This window comes from Passer montanus, unplaced genomic scaffold (assembly GCF_014805655.1).
Source record: "Passer montanus isolate IOZ18808 unplaced genomic scaffold, ASM1480565v1 scaffold112, whole genome shotgun sequence".
In the NCBI taxonomy this organism is placed as follows: Eukaryota; Metazoa; Chordata; class Aves; order Passeriformes; family Passeridae; genus Passer; species Passer montanus.
Window position 1 is genome coordinate 489,466 of NW_024357836.1, and position 18,352 is coordinate 507,817.

Genomic DNA, 18,352 nt, shown 5'->3' on the forward strand with positions numbered 1-18,352 from the left:
TTGCCTCAATTGGAGGCTTGGCAGGAACGTGCTGAGCTGTGTTTGCTGCTGCTGGCTCTCCCTCTGCCTGCCACCCTTTGGGGACAGGGTCCCAGATCCCAGATCCACCCCTCTGAGCTGGCCCTGCTGCCCTCCCTGGCTGTGCCCACCCCGGAGCTCCCCGGGCACAGCTGGTACAAAACCATCCACAGAACAGCTCCGAGCTCAGCGCTCTGGCTGCAGAGAATTCCTAACTAATGGGTATTTATACTATTGTAATGTGTCTGTTTGCTCTCCATCCCTCTAATCATGCCTCGCCTTCACTTCATTAGCGATGTTTGTTCAGCTCTGGCTCTCCCTCCGGAGGAGGCTGGGCTGGCTCCGGGCCAGGGCACTCGGGATGTGGCATTATGCAGATCAGCCTCTGGAATCTGCATGGAGCACAGAACGAGCTGCTGCTGCCCCCGAGACCCAGCGTGGGAGGAGAGACCCCGGCAGAGCAAAATGTGCCTTCTCCAAGGTGTGACCCCTGCTCCAGGTGCCCGGTGATGGCCGGGAGGCAGGGCAGGGAGAAAGCATCCCTTTGTTTGGAAAACATCCCCTGGCTCCCTGCCTGCAAGCACACACAGGCAGTCTAGACTCACCATTAGGCTAAAAATGTCAGGGCATTTGATGTCTTTCAACAGCAAAACCAGGAGTGGAGAGAAGCTTTTTACAAGGGCATGGAATGATAGGACAAGGGGCTTTAAACTGACAGAGGTTTTAGGCTGGATATTAGGAAGAAATTCCTGCCTGTGAGGTGGGGAGGGCCTGGCAGAGGTGCCCAGAGCAGCTGTGGCTGCCCCTGGATCCCTGGAAGAGTCCAAGGCTGGGCTGGACATCGGGGCACCCTGGGCCTGTGGAAGGTCCCTGCTCATGGCAGGGGTGGCACTGGGTGGGCTTTAAGGTGCTTCTAACCCAGCCCAGTCTGGGATTGGGTAACCAAACACTACCAGGATAAGGAAAATGTGCACAAACCCTGAGACATGACAAGGAAGCACAAATCATCCTGTTTTCCCATCTTTAGCTCCGTGGCTGCTGATGGCATCAGCTGTGGAGCACTCCCTGCCCATCTCAGCCAAGCTCAGCTGTAAGAACTGGGTCACAGTCCTTCACTTGGTCCCCTCTGTGTCCAGCAGCAAGTCATGGGTACCCCAAGGGCAGCTCCCATCCCATCCAGCAGCCACCTTCCAGGACTGCATCCCTCCTCTGAGGGAGCTCAGCCTCTGCTGACCCAACAGGAGCAGCTCATGGACCAATCTCTTTGTTTTTATGAGCCAGAACTGAACCCAGCAAAGCTCTCAGCCAGTACTTAACTTCCAATACATAAATAGCTTTTAAATTTCAGCTAACCAGGTCTTTAAGACGAAGCTGTTCATTTGGATGAAGGCCTGTGTGAATTCCCTAATTCCTGGCTCTGCAAACCCATGCACAGCACTCACTCTTGCTCATACCTCATACTCTTGGGATAATTTCAGGTTATCATTAGCTTTGAGATGCTCTGTGTGTTCAGCCAGCTCAGAAACGGGGATGGGTGGGTGGCTGAGCATACCTAAAAGACAAGACAGCAGGAAAAGGATCTCATTTAACAATAACTGAAATCCACAACCGTTGCGCATTTTATAAGAAAGAAGGAACAAGAAAAGAAAATAAATTACAATGTAAGATCTGCAATGAAAGTAGGGAGGTTAGAAGAGAAGAATTCAGGGCTCGAAATTGTGTCCTTGGAAGTAAAAAATAAAAATCAAGGAAATTAAAAAAACCAAAACAGTAAAATGAGAGTGTTCCCGTGATGGCCCCGTTTTCAATGTGGAAATCAGAGCAAAACAAAAAGGAAAATCCGAAGAGCAGATGCGTGTTAGCGATTCCAAAGTGGACTTGGAATGAGCAAACGCTGCCAGAGGAACCCACGCAGCAAATGGCACAGCACCCACGGGATCAGGAACCAGCTCCAACAGAAAGGAGGCAAGGGCAGGATCCAGCCAACCATGGGGATGTGGGCAGGAGATGGGAAGATGCAGATGGGGGGAAGCAGGGGAGGCTTTTCAGGAACTGGACCTGATGATCTTTAAGGGCTTTTCCGACCCCAGGGATTCTCTGGGTTGTTTTTTGCACAGCACTGCCTCTGGAAGGCCTTGGCCTGCTCATGGACACTGAGCTCTGACCTCCACCATTCCCAGAGTGCAGCCAGGCCTGGAAGCACCCAGCAGGTTCCTCTTCCCACTCGTGGCTGGTGGGTGATGCTCCTTGTGCAGCACAGCCCTCTCTCCACCACGGTGGGCCGGGCTGTACCAGCCCCACCCAGGCTCTGCTGGGAACACTGGCACCTTCTGGGATGGACAGGCAGAGACCCTCCTCAGGCAGGGGGACTGGGCCTGATGCCCTGAGCTGGTTCAGCTGCTGCCCCTGCAATCCCCCCAGCACTTTGGTGTGCTGCTGTGGAGGCAGCCAGAGCTGCCAGGGAACTCACTGGAGCCATACTGGGAGCTCCCACTGGGCCAGACTGGTCCAACTGGGGCACATCTCAGCCACCAAAGGGGCGAGCAGCCATGGCTGACTCAGTTCTCAGCCTGGGATTTGCACATCCTGCTCTGAAAGGGGCAGCTGGAGCTCTGGGAAGAGCAGAGACCCTTCCCTGCCCACAGTCCCTCAGAGGCTATGCTGCAAACCCAGCAGGAAAAGCTCTCCGTGCTTTGCTCATCTGCATGGGATTATGTTTTTCCAAAGGCTTCCCATGCTGTCTGCCAGCCTCTCCAGAGGCCTGGAGAGCAGCATTCTGAGAAGCCCTGGGCAGTGCCCCTGATGAGAAGGACAGGAGTGGAGAAGAGATGGAAGCCAGGGAGAATTTCGAGCCCCGTGGGTGTTGGTGGGTGACAAAGCAGCGGCGTGGCAGCAGCATGGTCAGATACTCTGAAAACTCAGCACAGAGATGGCAAAGCAAGCATGACATCCTCAGTTTTACAGTGATTTGGGAGAGGTGCTGCTTCCCCCAGGCCTGGGCACGGGATGAGTCTGCCAAACCCGGACAGGTTTCTCCTAAGCTCACCACACATCTATTTTCAGCACAAGGAAATAGGGCTGAAAATAGATGAAGAGGGGAAATGTACCAAAAAAGCTCACAAAAATAACCCTGAACTATCCTGGGGGCTGTGCTGGCTCCATTCCAGCCTGCTGGGATCAGGGCAGGAAACCTCTCTTGGCTCATGGAGGAAAAACTTCCATTTAATCTCTTGTTGTCCTGTCCCATCAGACCTGGAGCAGGGTTATTTCCCCACCTGGATGGAGGGGGCTGCCATCCACCCCAGCACCAGATGCAGACTGGGGTGGTGGGAGGAGCTGGTCCTCTCTGTGTGGGATGGGGAGGCCACCCTGGCTGAGATGTTCCAGATCAGAGCAAACCAGCTTAACACCACCAACACTTGATGGACATGTTTAAAAGGAGAAAATAAACAATCTGAAACCCCGGTAATAATGAACAAAAAACCCCCAAATCCTCCTTGGCTCAGAAATCATGGAGCAACCTGAGCAACAACCTCTGAGCCTGTGGGCTGCATGGGGAAAGCCCACTGTGCCAGTCTGGAATGAGGACTCACCTTCCCCTTGAAGGAATTTCAGTTTTCCTTCATAAAAGCTCCAGGAAAAAACCCAAAGTGTGAGCAGCAGCTCTGCCCTTTGCTGGGGTCATCCTGCTTCCCCTCCAACCCTCCCTGCCCAGAGCCTGGCTGGAGCACATGGGAACTCGCCTTGTTCTGCTGCTGTTAAGGACAGAAACTCCTCATGGGATTGTCTTCTAGGGCTCTTTGGAATAAAAGAACCTCAGCAGCAATAAACACTTCCCTGGTCAAAATGCTGAGTGCACAGGGTTTGCAATAGGATCCAGGAGTCTGCCATGGAGAGGCAGGAGTGGCACTGCCTCGGCTCAGCTGCTCTTCTGTCCTTTAATTCAGGAACTCATCTGGGGTGTGAAGGGCTGAGTTCAGCCAGGAAAATATACCACAGCCCCTCTGTTACAGTCAGGGGGTTGAGGGGACAATTGTGACACATTCCATACCAAAGAGACCAATATTTGGGTTTAACTATTCAGGGAAATTTCCCAGCCCTTGCATCTCCGAGCACAAGCAGCATCTGTGACTCTTCACATCTGTCAGCTGAAACCTCACATCCTTCCCTGGCCAGCATTAAAAACAAATCCAAGCCCACACCACCCAGCAAGGCTGGGATCTTGGCTCCTAATGGGATGAAATCTCTTCGAGCCAGTCTCATCTAACATTTCAATCACTTGAATCTCTCTAATCTTATCACAAAAGACTTGATTCTCTGTGCACCAGCCAAGTCGCCGGAAACGTCACCCTAACATCTGCTCCGTGGCCAGAGCCCATTTATCCTGCAAAGTCACCGTGGCTGGAGGCACTGCTGGGAAATGTGGGGTGGCCTCTGGTCTTTGTGCTCCTGGAACAGCTCGGTGCCAAGGAGCAGGCACCTGCCACAGCTGGGACATGGCCCTTTCCCTCTGATGAAAAGGTGCCTGCGTGGTTCTTTCAGAGGGGGAGCAGCAGCTGCAGCTGCAGTTTCTCTTTCCCTGCGTTGCAAACACCAAAGCACAACCCCCCAGTGACACCAGGGCACGAGAACAGGGGACACTGAGGACACTGAGCCAAGCACCAGCGATGGAACATCTTCCACAGGGGGAAAGGCAGCCCTGGATCCTGCCGGGACAGCCAGGCGTGCCCGGGGACCCCGCTGCTCCCCGGGTCCCCAAAGGGCTCTAAGGGGAAACTGTAAAACTGGAAGCACAGTTCAGACACACAGATGGCACAGAAAGGGGATGAGATGGGCAAACACCGCAGGAACACGGAGAGTTCGGCAGAAAATCAAAAAATAGTAACAGGAACGGAACAAGAATTGGAAAGGAAAGTGATAGAAGAGGAAAATAATAATGGGGGGAAAAATGAAACCAACAGGAACAAAAACACACAGGAACTAACTTTCCAAGTCAAACTCAGGGTCACTGAGAGGGCTGCTCAGACCAGAATCTGCAGAAAACAGTAAAAAATAAATAAATAAAAGATACACTTTTGTAAAAACTTCATGCTAATAAAAAAAACCAAAAACCAACATAAATCTAAAGAGGAAAAGAAAGGTATTTTTGTGTTGATTAGGACAGGATATCTAAGATGTGCTATGCTTTCCCCTGTCTGAACTGCACGTTCCCATTCCCATGTCCCTCCTGTGTTTCACTGCTGGGGACACAATGGAGATTCTACCTGGGGTCACCTGTCTGGAGAAGAGCCTACAGGCCCCTTCTGAACCACAATATATTGAATTTAAATGCCTTTAACTCAGAGAGCACCTGTGGACTCTTCCCCTGCAAACTGCACCACAGCCTCTCCATCACCACCAACACACCCCAAGCTCATTTTTCCATCCATTTCCATTTTCACCCAATGTGTCCAAAATTCTGTGGGAGGCAGGTAATCAACTCCCCCAAATCCTTTAAAACCTTTTAGTGCTTAACAAATGATAGAGCAGAGTAACACCAGGCAGGTCAGCTCTGGCCAGACAGACTTGGAAAGGAAAGCATCTCCTAAAGCCAGACCAGACACAGGCAGTGTCTTTTGGGATCTGCAGGTCTTGGTGTCTCAGGTACCCTTTACAAACCTCCCAGAGCCAGAATTCAGAGGTACAGCATGACCAAAGCAGTGGGGCCAACAGAAGACTGACTCCATCCATCCATCCATCCATCCATCCATCCATCCATCCATCCATCCATCCATCCATCCCATTACCTGGTGGAAGCACCCTCAGCTGACTCTGCTGTCCTGGGGGACACAGAAACTTCCTCTCAGGGAAACACATGAACCAGCACTCCCAGCTGCTTCCTGGCACCAAGACCAAGCTGGAAGGCCACAACTTTTCTTTTTATCTCAGCACAGTCTTTTCATCTGAGGGAGTGCAGCTCCTTGTCTTGGGTCTCCCACCTCCCTCCAGCTGGAGCACCCACAGAATGGTCCCAAAGGAAGCACCCAGACAAGAGCAAACTGCTGCTGAGCTGGGGGCACTCAGAAGATCTCCAACACCTTCACACTCTGCTGCAAAAGCAGCACTAAGAGCTGATTTAGGGACCTACCTGTGCTGGACTGCTGTCCCTGGAGTGAACCTGCTGCCATGCCTCAGCTGAGCATTGCTCCTGAGCCTGGGCTGATCCCAGCAGCTGCTTCCTGACTCATTTTGGTAAGAGCCCCTCAGCTCAGCGCTGCCTTTGTGCTTCCCCTGCTCTCTGTCCCTGCTGCCAGCCCCCCCTAAGGAAACTGGACAATGCTAAGGACAGGACTGGGATGGGAAGGGGAAACAGGAGCTACAGAAACATTACTAAAAAGCACAAACAGCAAAAAAAAAACAAAAACAAACAAACAAACTGAAAACAACAGCCAGCCCCCAAAAAGCACAATAAATTCCCTTCCAAATCCTCGAGCACCAGGAACTTGGAGGCAGAGGTGTGGACAGGCACTGGGTCAGCATGGCCACGTGTCCAGCTGTGTGAGGAGGTGTCAGTGGTGCTGCAGAGGTGCCATGCAGGCAGCTGGGACATGCATGGACATGGGGACACGTGTGTGCAGCAGGGAGGTGCACAGAGCCCAGCACTGTGAGCCAGGCTGGCCCAGCCCTGGCAGTGCCCAAGGCCAGGCTGGACTAAGCTTGGAGCAACCTGGGGTAGTGGAAGGTGCCCTGCCCATGGCAGGGGTGGAACTGAGTGGGCTTTAAGGTGCTCCCAACCCACACCAGTCTGGGATTCCATCACAGCATCTGCACCAAGTGAGGAGAAGCTGCCTCACCTGCACCAAGCAACCAGCTCCTTTCCCCTTGCACGGCCCAGGGGCAGGCCTGGCTGCCAGCAGGAGTGGTTTGGCACCAGAATGCACCAGTTCCAGGTGTGGCTGGAGCACTGGGTACTGGGCAGCCTGCCATGCTCCATCTCCCCACCCAGGAGCTCCCAGCTGGGGCACAGGGCAGCACGGGTGCTCTGGCGTGGCTGGCACAGCCATGGCCCTTGCAGCTCAGCCCAGAATGCACCAATTTCTCTGGAATTCCAGGACAACCCTTCTTCTGCCTTGCCAGCACTGGGCACAGCCTGTGCAAGGTCCTTGAGGATGCCAGCAAAGGTGGCTTTCAGCATCCCCACAGAGCACAGACGGGGCTGGGGCTCCTTGGCCGTGCCCCAGGGCAGCACTGGCTCTCCAGGCAGGCAGGGGGGGCTCAGGGAAGGGGCAGGTGCCCCCTCCTGCCCTCCCAGCAGGACAGGCTGGTCAGCAGCAGGTTACCTGGAGTCTGGAAGTTGATTCTCCTCATTTCCACGGGGTCCTTGGGGTGGTGGGGGGCAATCTCAGCGTTGTTCAGGAGGCACTTGGTCCGTGGCTCTGAATCTTTCCGTTTGCTTCACAACAAAGCCAAAAAGAGGCAAAAGAGACCAGAAAGAAAAGCAGCTTAGCTTCTGGGCCTTGTGGTCTCAGCTACTCATGTTCAGGCATGAGCAAAGCTCTCACAGAAAATCAAAGGTGCAGCCAAGGGTGTAAGCACAGAAAACACGTCAGAAAAGGGAATGAAGTTTGGAAGGGTTGCCAGTGCTACATTTTAGGGGTTGACAGTGGCCTGGGAGCCCCTCAGCAGCTTTCAGGTAAGTCTGGAAGTTCCCCCTTTCTCCCAGCAGCAGCACAGACTGGCAGCCAGGAGCAGCTGAGGTGCTGTGAACTCTCCCTGCTCAGAGCAGCCTCCATTGAACTCTGCAGAGCAAAAAATGTTCCAACTGTGGCCAAGCCATTTCCAGCCTGAGAGAACCAGAGCCAGCAGAATCGTTTGGAAAAGTACAGAATCTCCTGGCCATGACCTTGGGTGTCGAGCTCTGATATTGCTGTTGGCTTGTTCAGGAGCTCTCAGAGCTGCCCTGCTGCAGACAGAGAAGTCAGAGCAGCAGTTTTCAATCTTCTTTGAACTGCAGAAACCTAAAAATCTGGGTTCAACAAACAGTGTAGACACATCCTCTCCCAGCACAGCTGTGCCTGCTGAGATCCACCTCTCCCTGCCAGGCACCAGAGCCTGCTCCAACCCGCCAGCTGAGCTGCACATGGAAGTGCTTCCTAATATATTTCCCTCCAAATGGGTTAGGTTAGCTTAGGCAGCTGAAAAAGTCTTTGCTGACCTGGCTCATTCTCCTTGAAGAGAATTTAGAAGCAAAGCCCAGTGCTGACCTAAAGATGTGATAACTCCTTGCAGAGAAACAGTGATGAGCTGCTGGGAGCTGAGCTTCTGCAGAGAGCAGAGAATGTGACCCCCACCCCGAGGCTTGGAAAGGTGGTCCCAGCCCTTCCAGGGAGGGGCTGTGGAGCTCCTCACCTCTCCTGCTCAGGGTGCACAGAAGCCTCCAATAAATTGGCTGCAGCAGCAATGGCAATCACTTAGGCACAGAGGAGGTTATTCAGGACATTTTTAGCTGTCTCTTGATGTCATTAATAGCCAGAAGAAGTGGTCTGAGCCCTGCCAGCACTGCATGGGGCAGCATTTTGGAATGACACCACTTTGCAGTTTGGGTTTATTTTTGCTGCAGTTCTGAAACTGCTGTTAACAGTTCATGGACTGAGCCCATCAGTTACTTCCAGTGAAAGCTCTTCCAGTCTCATTTCTGCAGTCATAAACAGACTCTGTCAGAAGCTCTTGGCTGAGGGGCAAGAGCAGCTTCTGCCACGGGACAAGGACAGCCCAGCTGGTGAGATCCTGCTTGCAGCGTGCCACTGGCTCAGGGACAGCCTGTGTGGAGCAGCCAGACATGCAGAGACCCACTTTCACCTCTGACTGCCACACAAATGAGAGCTTCTCTGCTCCATTAACCCAGCACTTTATGAGCCATTTACTGTCACTGCTGCTCAACCTGAGAAAGGGCTGTTTTATTTAGGAATGGACAAACAGGAGAAAACTGGGCTTGCTTTGCTTTTTCTGCCCCAATTCAAACATGGTCCCAGCTAGTCTGACATGGGGTTTCTGTGATGACAGATCTAGAGGTGGGAACTGCACCAGCAAAGCCCCAGCACACAGCAAACACTGCTTAACACACAGCAAGCAAGAACCTGAATAAATGGCAAAGCTGGTGCTCTTACCTGTCTGGTTTGCTGTCCAGGAAAGCAGTAAGTGGAGAGAAGACAAGACAAATGCTCGGTTAGAAAGGACTTGCAGAGGTAGGGGGAAGCATTTGCTCAGCTCTAACCCTGGCTGCAGAGGTGGGACCAGCAAAGATCACCCAGCCACAGGGACACCCACCAGGACCCCTGAGGCCCTGCCCCAGAGCAGCCTCATGCTGGGATGCAGGGGGCACTCTCCAGTGCACAAGGGAGCACAGAGGTCAAAGATGGAGCAGGGCTGGGAGGGCTCCCCCCACCCTGGGAACGAGCTGTCCCAGCTAAGGACACCTCGGGTCATTGCCACTTTCATTTACTTTGCTCAACCCCTGCTGCCCCTCCTGCCCCCCTCCCTCGCCCTGTGTGTGCTCAGGGGACCCCCAGCTCCTCCACACACCACGAGCTGCTCAGAAAGCCAAGGCAAAGTGAGACAAAAAGGAGTTTTCCCTTCTCTCTCCTGAAGACTCACACCCTGCTCCTGTCTCCCAGCTCCAGCAGAAAACCAGTGGAGGTCTCTGCTGTCCCCCAGCTCAGGGGTGTCTCCCCTGCATCCCCCCACTGCCCACAGGCACAGGGAGCAGCAAGGCTGACTCCTGACACGCTCACTGCCCAAGGGAGTGTCTGTGGGACAAGCACAGCTTCCCTGGGAGGGCCATGGGGCAGAACCTGCAGCAGCAAATCCCTGCAACCCCCTGCTAATCCCTCCTGTGCTGGGCAGACTCTCCCAGCCCAGCATTTGTGCCCAGGGAAGGGCAGGACAGAATCCCCCTTTGGGGCCCTGGGGACACTCAGAACCACCTGAGGTGTGGGCAGTGAGCAGCTCTTACTTTTTGTAGAGCAGGATGGCGATGACGATGCAGATGATGAAGACCACGGCCAGGACGGGCCCGATGACCCAGATGAGCCCCTCCTCACCATCAATGATGGGCTGGGGGTCAGGGTTGTCCAGCTGGATGGGGTCAGAGAAGGGACTGGCAGCATAGGTCTGGAAGACAGGGAACAGGGTGGAACACAGCTCAGAGGTGGCGTGGGGACTGAAGAGTGGGCAAGGACAAGATATTCCACAGGAGTAGCTGCTGGAGAGGATGTGAGCTCCCTGCAGCACAGCCCAAATGCTGACAGGGAAAATGCCCTCTTCAGCCTAGAGAACATGCCCTGCTCCTGGGCATCCACATGAGGGGTACCTTCCAGTGCTGCAGTGAGACAGAGCATGGAAAGATCACACTCATGTGAGGCTGAAGCCTGCCCTGTGCCTGCCTCACCCTTTTTGTGCTTTTAGAGATGCAGCTGCTTCTGTTCCAGCACAGCCCTGAGCCCTCAGCACTGCCACAAACACACAAACACTTTCCCCAAGCTCTCACGTAACCATCTGGATTTTGACAGTCAGAGGGGATTACAGAGCAAGAGGGAAGGGATTAAAACAAGAATTAATGCTTGGTCTGGTGACTGAAAAAAAACAACCCTGACAAATAAATACAAAGCAGTAAAACACTGTGTGTGTCCTCTGCTGCCTCTGCACTGAGCTGGGCTCTTGAGCAGGATCAGAGGCACATTCAAAGCCTTCAGAGTCCTAGCTAAGGATGAATTCCTATCCTACACAGGAACTCCAGAAAGTGAACAGCAGAGAGAACTGGCATGGCCTGCTTTGGGGGAGCAGCCAGGGACAGGACAAGAACAGGAGCTCTTGAACTCCATCAGCTCTGAGCAGGCTGGAATGCTGCTCCACACTCAGGAGCTGCTGTGCATCCAGGCCACTGGGAGTGAGTCTGCAGCACCTTGTTCTAAAGCAGAAATTACCTCAAGCTGCAGTAATCCGATTGAGAAACCCATTCAGGAGCGTGTCAGCCTAATCCTTTAATATCAAATACACAAGTAAATATTTATTGGGGGAAAAAAAAAACCTCTGAAAACCCTTAATTTCCAATAGCTCCCTGCTACAATTCCATAGGGGGATTTAAAAACAACAAAGTATTAGGCTGTTTCCTATTGTGTGTGAGGGAGGAGGCAGGTAAATATTAAAATAGTTGTTTTCATAAAGCCAAGTACAGCCCCAGTGAAAACAGCACAGATGCTGAATTGGTAGAGAGAACTTGTAGTTTTCCATAAAAAAAATGGAAACCTCTGTGCTTGAGGAGGATCTTAGCAATGTGACAGAGTGTGACATGCTCTTGGAGCAGGATGTCTGGGCTCACTGCTCTGAGGAGTTAAAGAACAGCCTTTAAAGGAAATTACTGTTCAGAAAGGGGTTTGACCCAGGGCTCTCTGAACTCTTGTGCTGTCCTGAAGGGAGAGTTCCCTGTTCCTCCCCATTCTGGACTCCAGTCTGGAGCCACAAGTGGACAAGGTCCGTGCACAAAGACTGGGACAATCACAGCTCCTCTTGTCCTTGGTGCTTGGAAGGGACAAATGCAGGCACAAGCAGAAGCAGCTCATGGAGCACACGAGCCACAGCTGGAAAGAGAAAGCCCTGCGGGCTGGCAGGAGGGCAGCAGGGCCGTGGCAGCTCCCTGCTCCATGCCCAGGGAGCAGCGAGGGCCGGGGGCAGCAGGCGGCACTTACGGCCTCGGGCTCCTGCAGCTCGGCCAGGATGAAGAGCACGTATTTCTGCCCTGGCTCCAGGGCCCTGTTCTCGAAGTTGTCGTAGTGTTTCATGTCGCCCAGGATGAAGTGGGAGGGCAGCGAGCGGAAGCGGGCAGCGATGTAGGGCTTGGGGAAGTCCAGCTGCCGCGAGTGCCGCAGGCTGCGGCGCCGCAGCCGCGCGATGTCCTGCACCAGCTGCACGAGGAGAGCAACCCGTGAGAGCCTGCCAAGGAGCAGCAAGGAAAGCCAGACCTGCCCTCCCCGGCCTGGCTGCTCTGAATGAGGAGCAGGTAGCCCAAATCCCCCTCCCAGCCCTCAGGTCTCCATCCCATTCCAGCTGTTCTGTCTCCCTCTGAGCTGAGTCCAGTTTCACCCCCACTCACCTCCTCCAGGTCCATCTCCTCAGGGCTGCCCAGGGGGTTGAGGAACTGTCCTCCCCGGGACTTCTTCAGAGGCACCACGACAATGTAGAAAGCTCTAAATGTTGGGAATGATGAGAAGAAACAGAAGGAATTAGCCATGGAAGAAGGGAGCACACACACTGATGTGAGTTTGCCCAAACTGCCCCACTGGCTCAAGCCCCTTATTTTGCATTCAGCACAGCTGTTCCTGGAAAGACCTGAATTCTGTGGCAGCCCCATATCTCCTTGTGCACTTCCTTCACACTCTGGCTTTCCCTGTTAGTTGTGGAAGTGCCTCCAAAAGGCAACAGTGAGGAAGGCTGGAAAAGAAGGGATCACCCTCCTGGTATCGTCCCTGGGGGTTTGTGGTGGCCTCCAGCCATGAGGACTGACCCCCAAAACACAAACTGAGCACCCCACCCCTGCAGTTAAACAGAAAACAGAAACCTACTGGACAGGCACAGAGCTCTTCACGTCGGGGAGAATCACCACCACGTTGCCATCAGCATCAGGCTTGTGGGTCACCTCTGGCTTCTTGGACAACATGTCAGCAGCAGTCCAGGCTGCGACGTTCTGCTGCAGCCCCCCCATGCTGTTGCCCTGGTTCATCAGCACGAAGTTGTAGAAGGTGCGGGGCCTCAGGTGGGTGATGAGTTTCTTGGTGGTCCGTCCGTCCACGTCGACGTGCAGCCCGTTGTACTGGATCTGTGGGAGGGGAGGAGGTTGTTCCCTGAGCAAGGCTGGTGCTGCTCCAGCTCCTTCCCCCCCATCCCTGTGCAGTGCAGGGAACACGGAGCACCCAGCCCTGCAGAGCTGGGGCACACATGGGGCAGAAACTCCTGCACTCCACTTGCCTTGTATGGGGTAGGAGAGTTGTAATTCTCAGGGAACTCCCAGCTCAGAAGGACAGATGTCTTTGTCACCATCTTCACCTTGAAGTTTTTGGGTAAAACTGCAGAGAAAAAAGTGAGGAGGAAGGGGAGAAAGGAGAAGAAAAGGCAGCAGAGGGAAGGAAGAGCAGGAAAGAGAAGGAAAAGAATGTCAAGTGCTGGAAGAGGGGCCTGCCAGGCTGGGTCTGGCTGCAGGAACTGAAGGGATTGCTCCCTCCTCCACTGTGCTTGAGTTTTGCCAAGGTCCATCTCCCAGTGCTCCCTGTCCCCATGTCTAACCCCAGGAGGGCACGTGGCTTTGCCCCCACACTCTGGGCCTGGGTGGCTGCTGCAGGAACGAGGTGCTGCCTGGCTGAGCATGCTCAGGTGAAGAAAAAACCCATCCCAGGTCACGGCTCGAGGGTTTGGTTGTTTTTTTGGTTTTTTTTTTAAATTTTTGCTTTTTTCTTTTGGCTGCTTGCAAAAGCTGAAGAAAATGCTCTTCCCACCTGTACAGCGACTGGCCCCCCCCTTCAGGTGCCAGTGACAGGAGGTGTCCGGACTTAACTTAGAAGAAAGTGGTAAAAGGGACTTACCTGGCACAAGGCAGAGAGGAGCGGAGGGACTGAGTGTGACACCAGAGTGCTTTGCATTTACTCACGAGCCTGGCTGAGCCTGGCCTGACCTCTCCAGCTCTCTTGCCTCCCGGCACCAGCCCCGGACACAAGGGGAGAGAGGGAGGAGAAACCGGTGAGTCCTACCTTGGTCCAGCTGGAACGTCCGATACTGGACGGTCGGGCTGTAGGGCCCGGGGCCTTTACTGGTGTGAGCACGGATTTTAACATCATAGGCGGTGTTGGGTTTGAGGCCGTTGAGGGTGTACGAGTTCTCTGGGGAGGGGGGCAGCTCTTTTTCCAGCAGGTTCCCGGGAGAACCGGTTTCCCGGTAGGCCACGGTGTATTTGACGATGGCGCCGTTCCTCTCGGCCAGCACGGGGGGCAGCCAGCCGAACTGCACCGACATGGACGTGACGTTGCTCGCCTCCAGGATCTGGGGGTAGCCCTTGGGGATGTCCTCGGGGGTGGTGAGTTCCTGCACGGCTTCCTCCCCAAAGCCAGCCCGGCTTTTCACGGCCAGCTTGAACACGTACGTGGCGCCCTTGTGGATGCTGCCGGCCAGGTACTTATCCTCCAGCGCCGAGAACTCCAGGGTGGCCAGAGGCTCCACGTCCTTGCGGCCAAACTGCAGCCGGTAGCCCAGCACCTGGCCCTCTGCATCCAGAGGGGGCTCCCATTTCACCAGCAGAGTGTTCTCCTCTGTCTGGTGCACAGACAGGATGGGCTTTCCTGGGACTAGGAGAGAAGAGAGACACCTTCAGCCAAGGCTGGGCAGGGATAGACAGGAGCTGCAGGGACTCTTCAGCTGCAGCAACAGGTTCCTCAAGCCAGCAGCAATGCTCCAGCTTGGCTCTGTAGAACCCAAACTGCTGCCACCCTGTACAGGTGGATGGGCCCTAAGCAGTTTGGGAAATGAGGAGCACTGCCAACATATCAGCTGTGAGCTGCTGACACATTCCTGAATTTATTTCCTCCCCTTTGTTCATGGAAAGATGTGCACAGCTCCTCCCCTTCCCCTGGACCCCTCACCCTCCCAGCACTGGGAAGAGCAGACTCAGGAGTCAGACTCCCAGCCTCCTGTCCCAGTTGCTTTCCAGGGCAGGGAAAAACAAACCTGGAGTCTCCAAAGTCCCAACCTCCCATTACACAGCCCAACTCATGCAGAAAGAGACTGGAACAGATTGGGCCAGGCTGGGGAGTCCAGAGCAGCTGAGGGTGAAGCAATGAAGGATGGAAGGAAGTCTGGGCAGCCCCAGGTCCTGAGCAGCAGGCACAGGGCCAGCTCACACGGCTGGCAGGCAGCTCATCGCCCACTTGGGTACAGAAGGAAGCACAGGCAGAGGAACCAGAGCCCAAAATGTGTGTGAGGCAGAGGGCAGGGAGAGCTGCTGCTCACTCTGAGCTGCTCCTCTCCTCTGGAGGAAGGGAACTCACAGTGCTGGTGCATTTTCAGTGAGCTCCCCCATGTCTGAGGGTTCTGGGGAGCTCAGCAGTGCCATGTCTCTGCCTAATGAGCCCTGGCACTGCCTGACTGCTAAGCAAGCCCACAGCCACAGTTAAATGACACGTGCAGGCCCAGAGATCCCCGAAGCCAGAGAAAGCAGAGCATTAATTCCAGCAGCTCACGCGTCATTGACACTCAGCTCCACTATTAGAGATCTAATTTCCCTCTCTCCGCCTTGGTATTTCTCCTGCTTGGACAGGAGGAGAGAAAATGGAGTTGGGAGATGTCCCAGCCCGCTCCCACAGCACGAGCCTGGCCAAGGGGTGAGGGCTGGGATGAGGGAGCAGGGCAGGATCTGAAAGGGTCACACTGGGGAGCTCTGCCTGCTGCCCCCACTGACAGCAGTGGGGACAAGGGGCTGTCTCTGAAATGCTGCATTCCTCCCAAACTGCCAAAGAATGGCAGGGACGGTGCTGGGAGAGCCAGCCTCCTCCCTTGGGAATGCCTAAGGAACACATTAAAGAGAAAAAGAGTGCCATTACCTTTATGTTTCAGCTTTTATCACAAACGTTACTGTAATCAGCTGAGCTTGAAAGTATTACATCTGCACAACAAATATTGTTTGGAATAAAGGTGAGAAGAAAGTTCAGAGAGGGGGAAGTGTTTTATTTCCAATTGGTCTGGACAGTAAAGGAGAAAATTAGATGTATTACTGTATTTAAATTCAGCCCCCAGCCCTGAATGATAAAGAAAGAAATTTCTCCTCTCTGAAGGTGTATTGACTCAACACTGCAAAGAAGGTAAGAATGTTACAGAGCCATTTGAAAGATTTTTTTTTAAAATAGCTATTTCAAGTCAGGGGAAATTGAGTTTTGGGTAATAGCTGCTGTGCTGGAGAAAACATCCCTCTGTGACTGATCACCTGCACTGCAAATCCTAATGGGAAGAGATGAGGGAGGGTGACAAGGGAGAGTGACAAGGGAGCCAGGCAGACAGAAAGGCTCCAGGAGAGGAAAACAGAAAGGGTGGAGAGCCTCGGGAAGAAGGAGAGCAGAGAAGCAGGGAGTTAGTGAGGAGAAACAAGGGCAGAACTGCAGGGGAAGGAGAAGAGGGTGAGTGAAGGAAAAGGCTTTGGCTGGTATGTGCAGGCAGAGCCCAGATCCCAGAAATGGGAGCCAGGAAAGGTCAATACTGTCAGAGTCTCTCCCTCCAGCAGTCCTGAGCACAGGGGATGTACACCCAGACATGGCATCAGAAAAGAAGAGTGGGCAGGACAAGCACCACTGTCTGCCTGCTGCTCTTCAGGTCTTTGCAAGTCACCACCCTGAGAGCAGAGCTGTGCTGGCCCCAGTGTACCTGCGTGGGCCACCTGCAAAGCTGCAGCCTCTCCATCACACCAGGAAGAGTCACTTTCCTTCTGATGCACTGGAATTTACAGCCCAAGAGATTACAAGGGACAAATTCATCCTCTGTTGTGTTTCTGGGTGGGCCTGGGCTTTCTGAAGCACTGGACAGAAAATTGTGACATGTGGTGAGGGCTGCACGTGAGGAATGAAGGGATTTCTTCCTCCCTAAATCTAACTCTGCCTTTGGGGCAGTCTGGCTCTTGCTGCAAGTCTGTCCTTTGGGAAGGGAGTGGGACGAAAGAAGGCGAGTCTGGAGAAGCCCCTTGGCTTTAGGGAATGGGCGAATCCCACTGGCTGAGGAAAAGGCTCTCACCTGCACCCTTGGTGGTGACCACTTTGGGCTTGCTGCGAGCACCATCTCCCTTCATGGTGTAGGCGGCCACGGTGATGGAATAGGCAGTCTCCGGCTGGAGCCCAGCAATGATCATTTCCTGTTTGCCACATGCCAAAGGGAAATCGTGTCAATATTCAGGCCCACACCCAAGAGCAGCTCTCTCCTTCTAGCAGGAGTCTCAGCCCTTTTCCAGCATGCAGGAACACCAAATCCAAGGGCACGAGACACTCTGGGAAGTGGCAGAGGGGGAGAGCCCCGTTCCCCTGGCGAGGCACTCACAGCTCTGCAAACACAGCCTGGCTCTGCAGGGCCCTGTGCAAGGCATCCTCCTCCAGATCTGCCTCTCACACACTCCCTGTCTTCACACAAACCACTTCAGCAACCAAATGCTGTCGCTCCCTTCAAAGCTTTCCACTCCACTGTGCGGCCTCAGAGGAGGCTCAGAGGTTTCAGGGAGATTACATTTTTTTCACCATTACCCCTCTCTTCTCTCCTCAAGAGATATTTTTAATGCTTTCATAATATTAAAGGGATTGCTTGAATGCAAAGTGCAAGACGACACATTCCGCTCACGCTAAAGCTCCCTGCTAAATCCCACCCCCTCCTTCCCCATCCTCTATCAGCCTCCCCACACCTGGCTCCCAGGAGCTTTTGTTGGAACACTGGCCTCAAGAACAGCCCTTCCCCAGGAGGGATCCAGCCTTTCAAAGGGCTGTGTTGGAAAAGGAACACCCGTGCTAAATCAAACAGGATGACAGCACATGCAGCAGGGTTTTCCCCAAGGCCCCAGGAAGGAGGGAGATGGGAATGTTGTGCATGTTTTATGGCTTTCCCCTCTCCTCACCCCTTTGTGCATTCAATATTAAATCTCAGGGCAGCACTTGGGAAGAATTTGTTAGGCCTGAAAATAACTATTTCCCCTGATGGTGGGCTGGGAGGGGAAGAGCAGAACTTTGGAACAGTGGGATTTTGATTAGTGATTTTGGAGGCCATCAGCTGCAGGGACAGGTCTGGCTTCTGGAAGTCAAGAAAACTGTTCTGCTCTCACATCTGCCACTGAGCTTTATTAAGATTTTAGGAAAGGGGATTTGCCTCTCTGAGACTCATTTTCCATCCCTCAAAGAGAGGTCCCTCACTTGTGCAGGGCACTTGGCAATCCCCAGGAGACACAAACACCACCAGTTTAGCTGTGTGTCATCTCAGAACCCTGTCATTCCAAGAAGAAAATGCTTTCTCCTACTTCTTGGTAGCCGTAGGATTTTGGAAAACACGTATCATTTTAGCAGAAATAGCAAATGCCAAACAGCCAAGCTGGTTTTAAGGTACTTCAAAAGTAAAAGCACCAATAATGATTCAGTGCTTTGCATCAAGGAGTTTCTAAGAATCTTGGCCCTTTGAGAGTACAATTTGTTCATGCCACGATAGTTCAGGACTGATGGATTCTGTACTCCCAGTGCTTCCCAGGCTATCTTTTCCAGACACAGAGGTGGTACAAAGCAGCCCAGCTGAGCTCCCTGCT

The 18,352-nt window shown here is 53.5% G+C and overlaps 1 protein-coding gene across 14 annotated transcripts in view; it reads right to left on the reverse strand.

The window, feature by feature from the left end:
- Positions 1-18,352, reverse strand: part of PTPRS (protein tyrosine phosphatase receptor type S) — a 126,112-nt gene that overhangs the window by 13,775 nt on the left and 93,985 nt on the right. For 7 of the 14 annotated variants that reach the window (XM_039733438.1, XM_039733429.1, XM_039733415.1 and 4 more), the window contains 11 exons: positions 16,813-16,930; positions 13,794-14,384; positions 13,018-13,115; positions 12,615-12,868; positions 12,146-12,239; positions 11,742-11,957; positions 10,010-10,167; positions 9,165-9,176; positions 7,338-7,450; positions 5,004-5,051; positions 1,473-1,570 (listed from right to left, as the gene is read on the reverse strand). In XM_039733438.1, coding sequence (XP_039589372.1) covers positions 1,473-1,570; positions 5,004-5,051; positions 7,338-7,450; positions 9,165-9,176; positions 10,010-10,167; positions 11,742-11,957; positions 12,146-12,239; positions 12,615-12,868; positions 13,018-13,115; positions 13,794-14,384; positions 16,813-16,930 — 1,800 coding nt within the window. The remainder of the gene's footprint in view (positions 1-1,472; positions 1,571-5,003; positions 5,052-7,337; positions 7,451-9,164; positions 9,177-10,009; positions 10,168-11,741; positions 11,958-12,145; positions 12,240-12,614; positions 12,869-13,017; positions 13,116-13,793; positions 14,385-16,812; positions 16,931-18,352) is intronic. The other 7 variants (XM_039733478.1, XM_039733469.1, XM_039733460.1 and 4 more) reach the window with 3 other exon arrangements.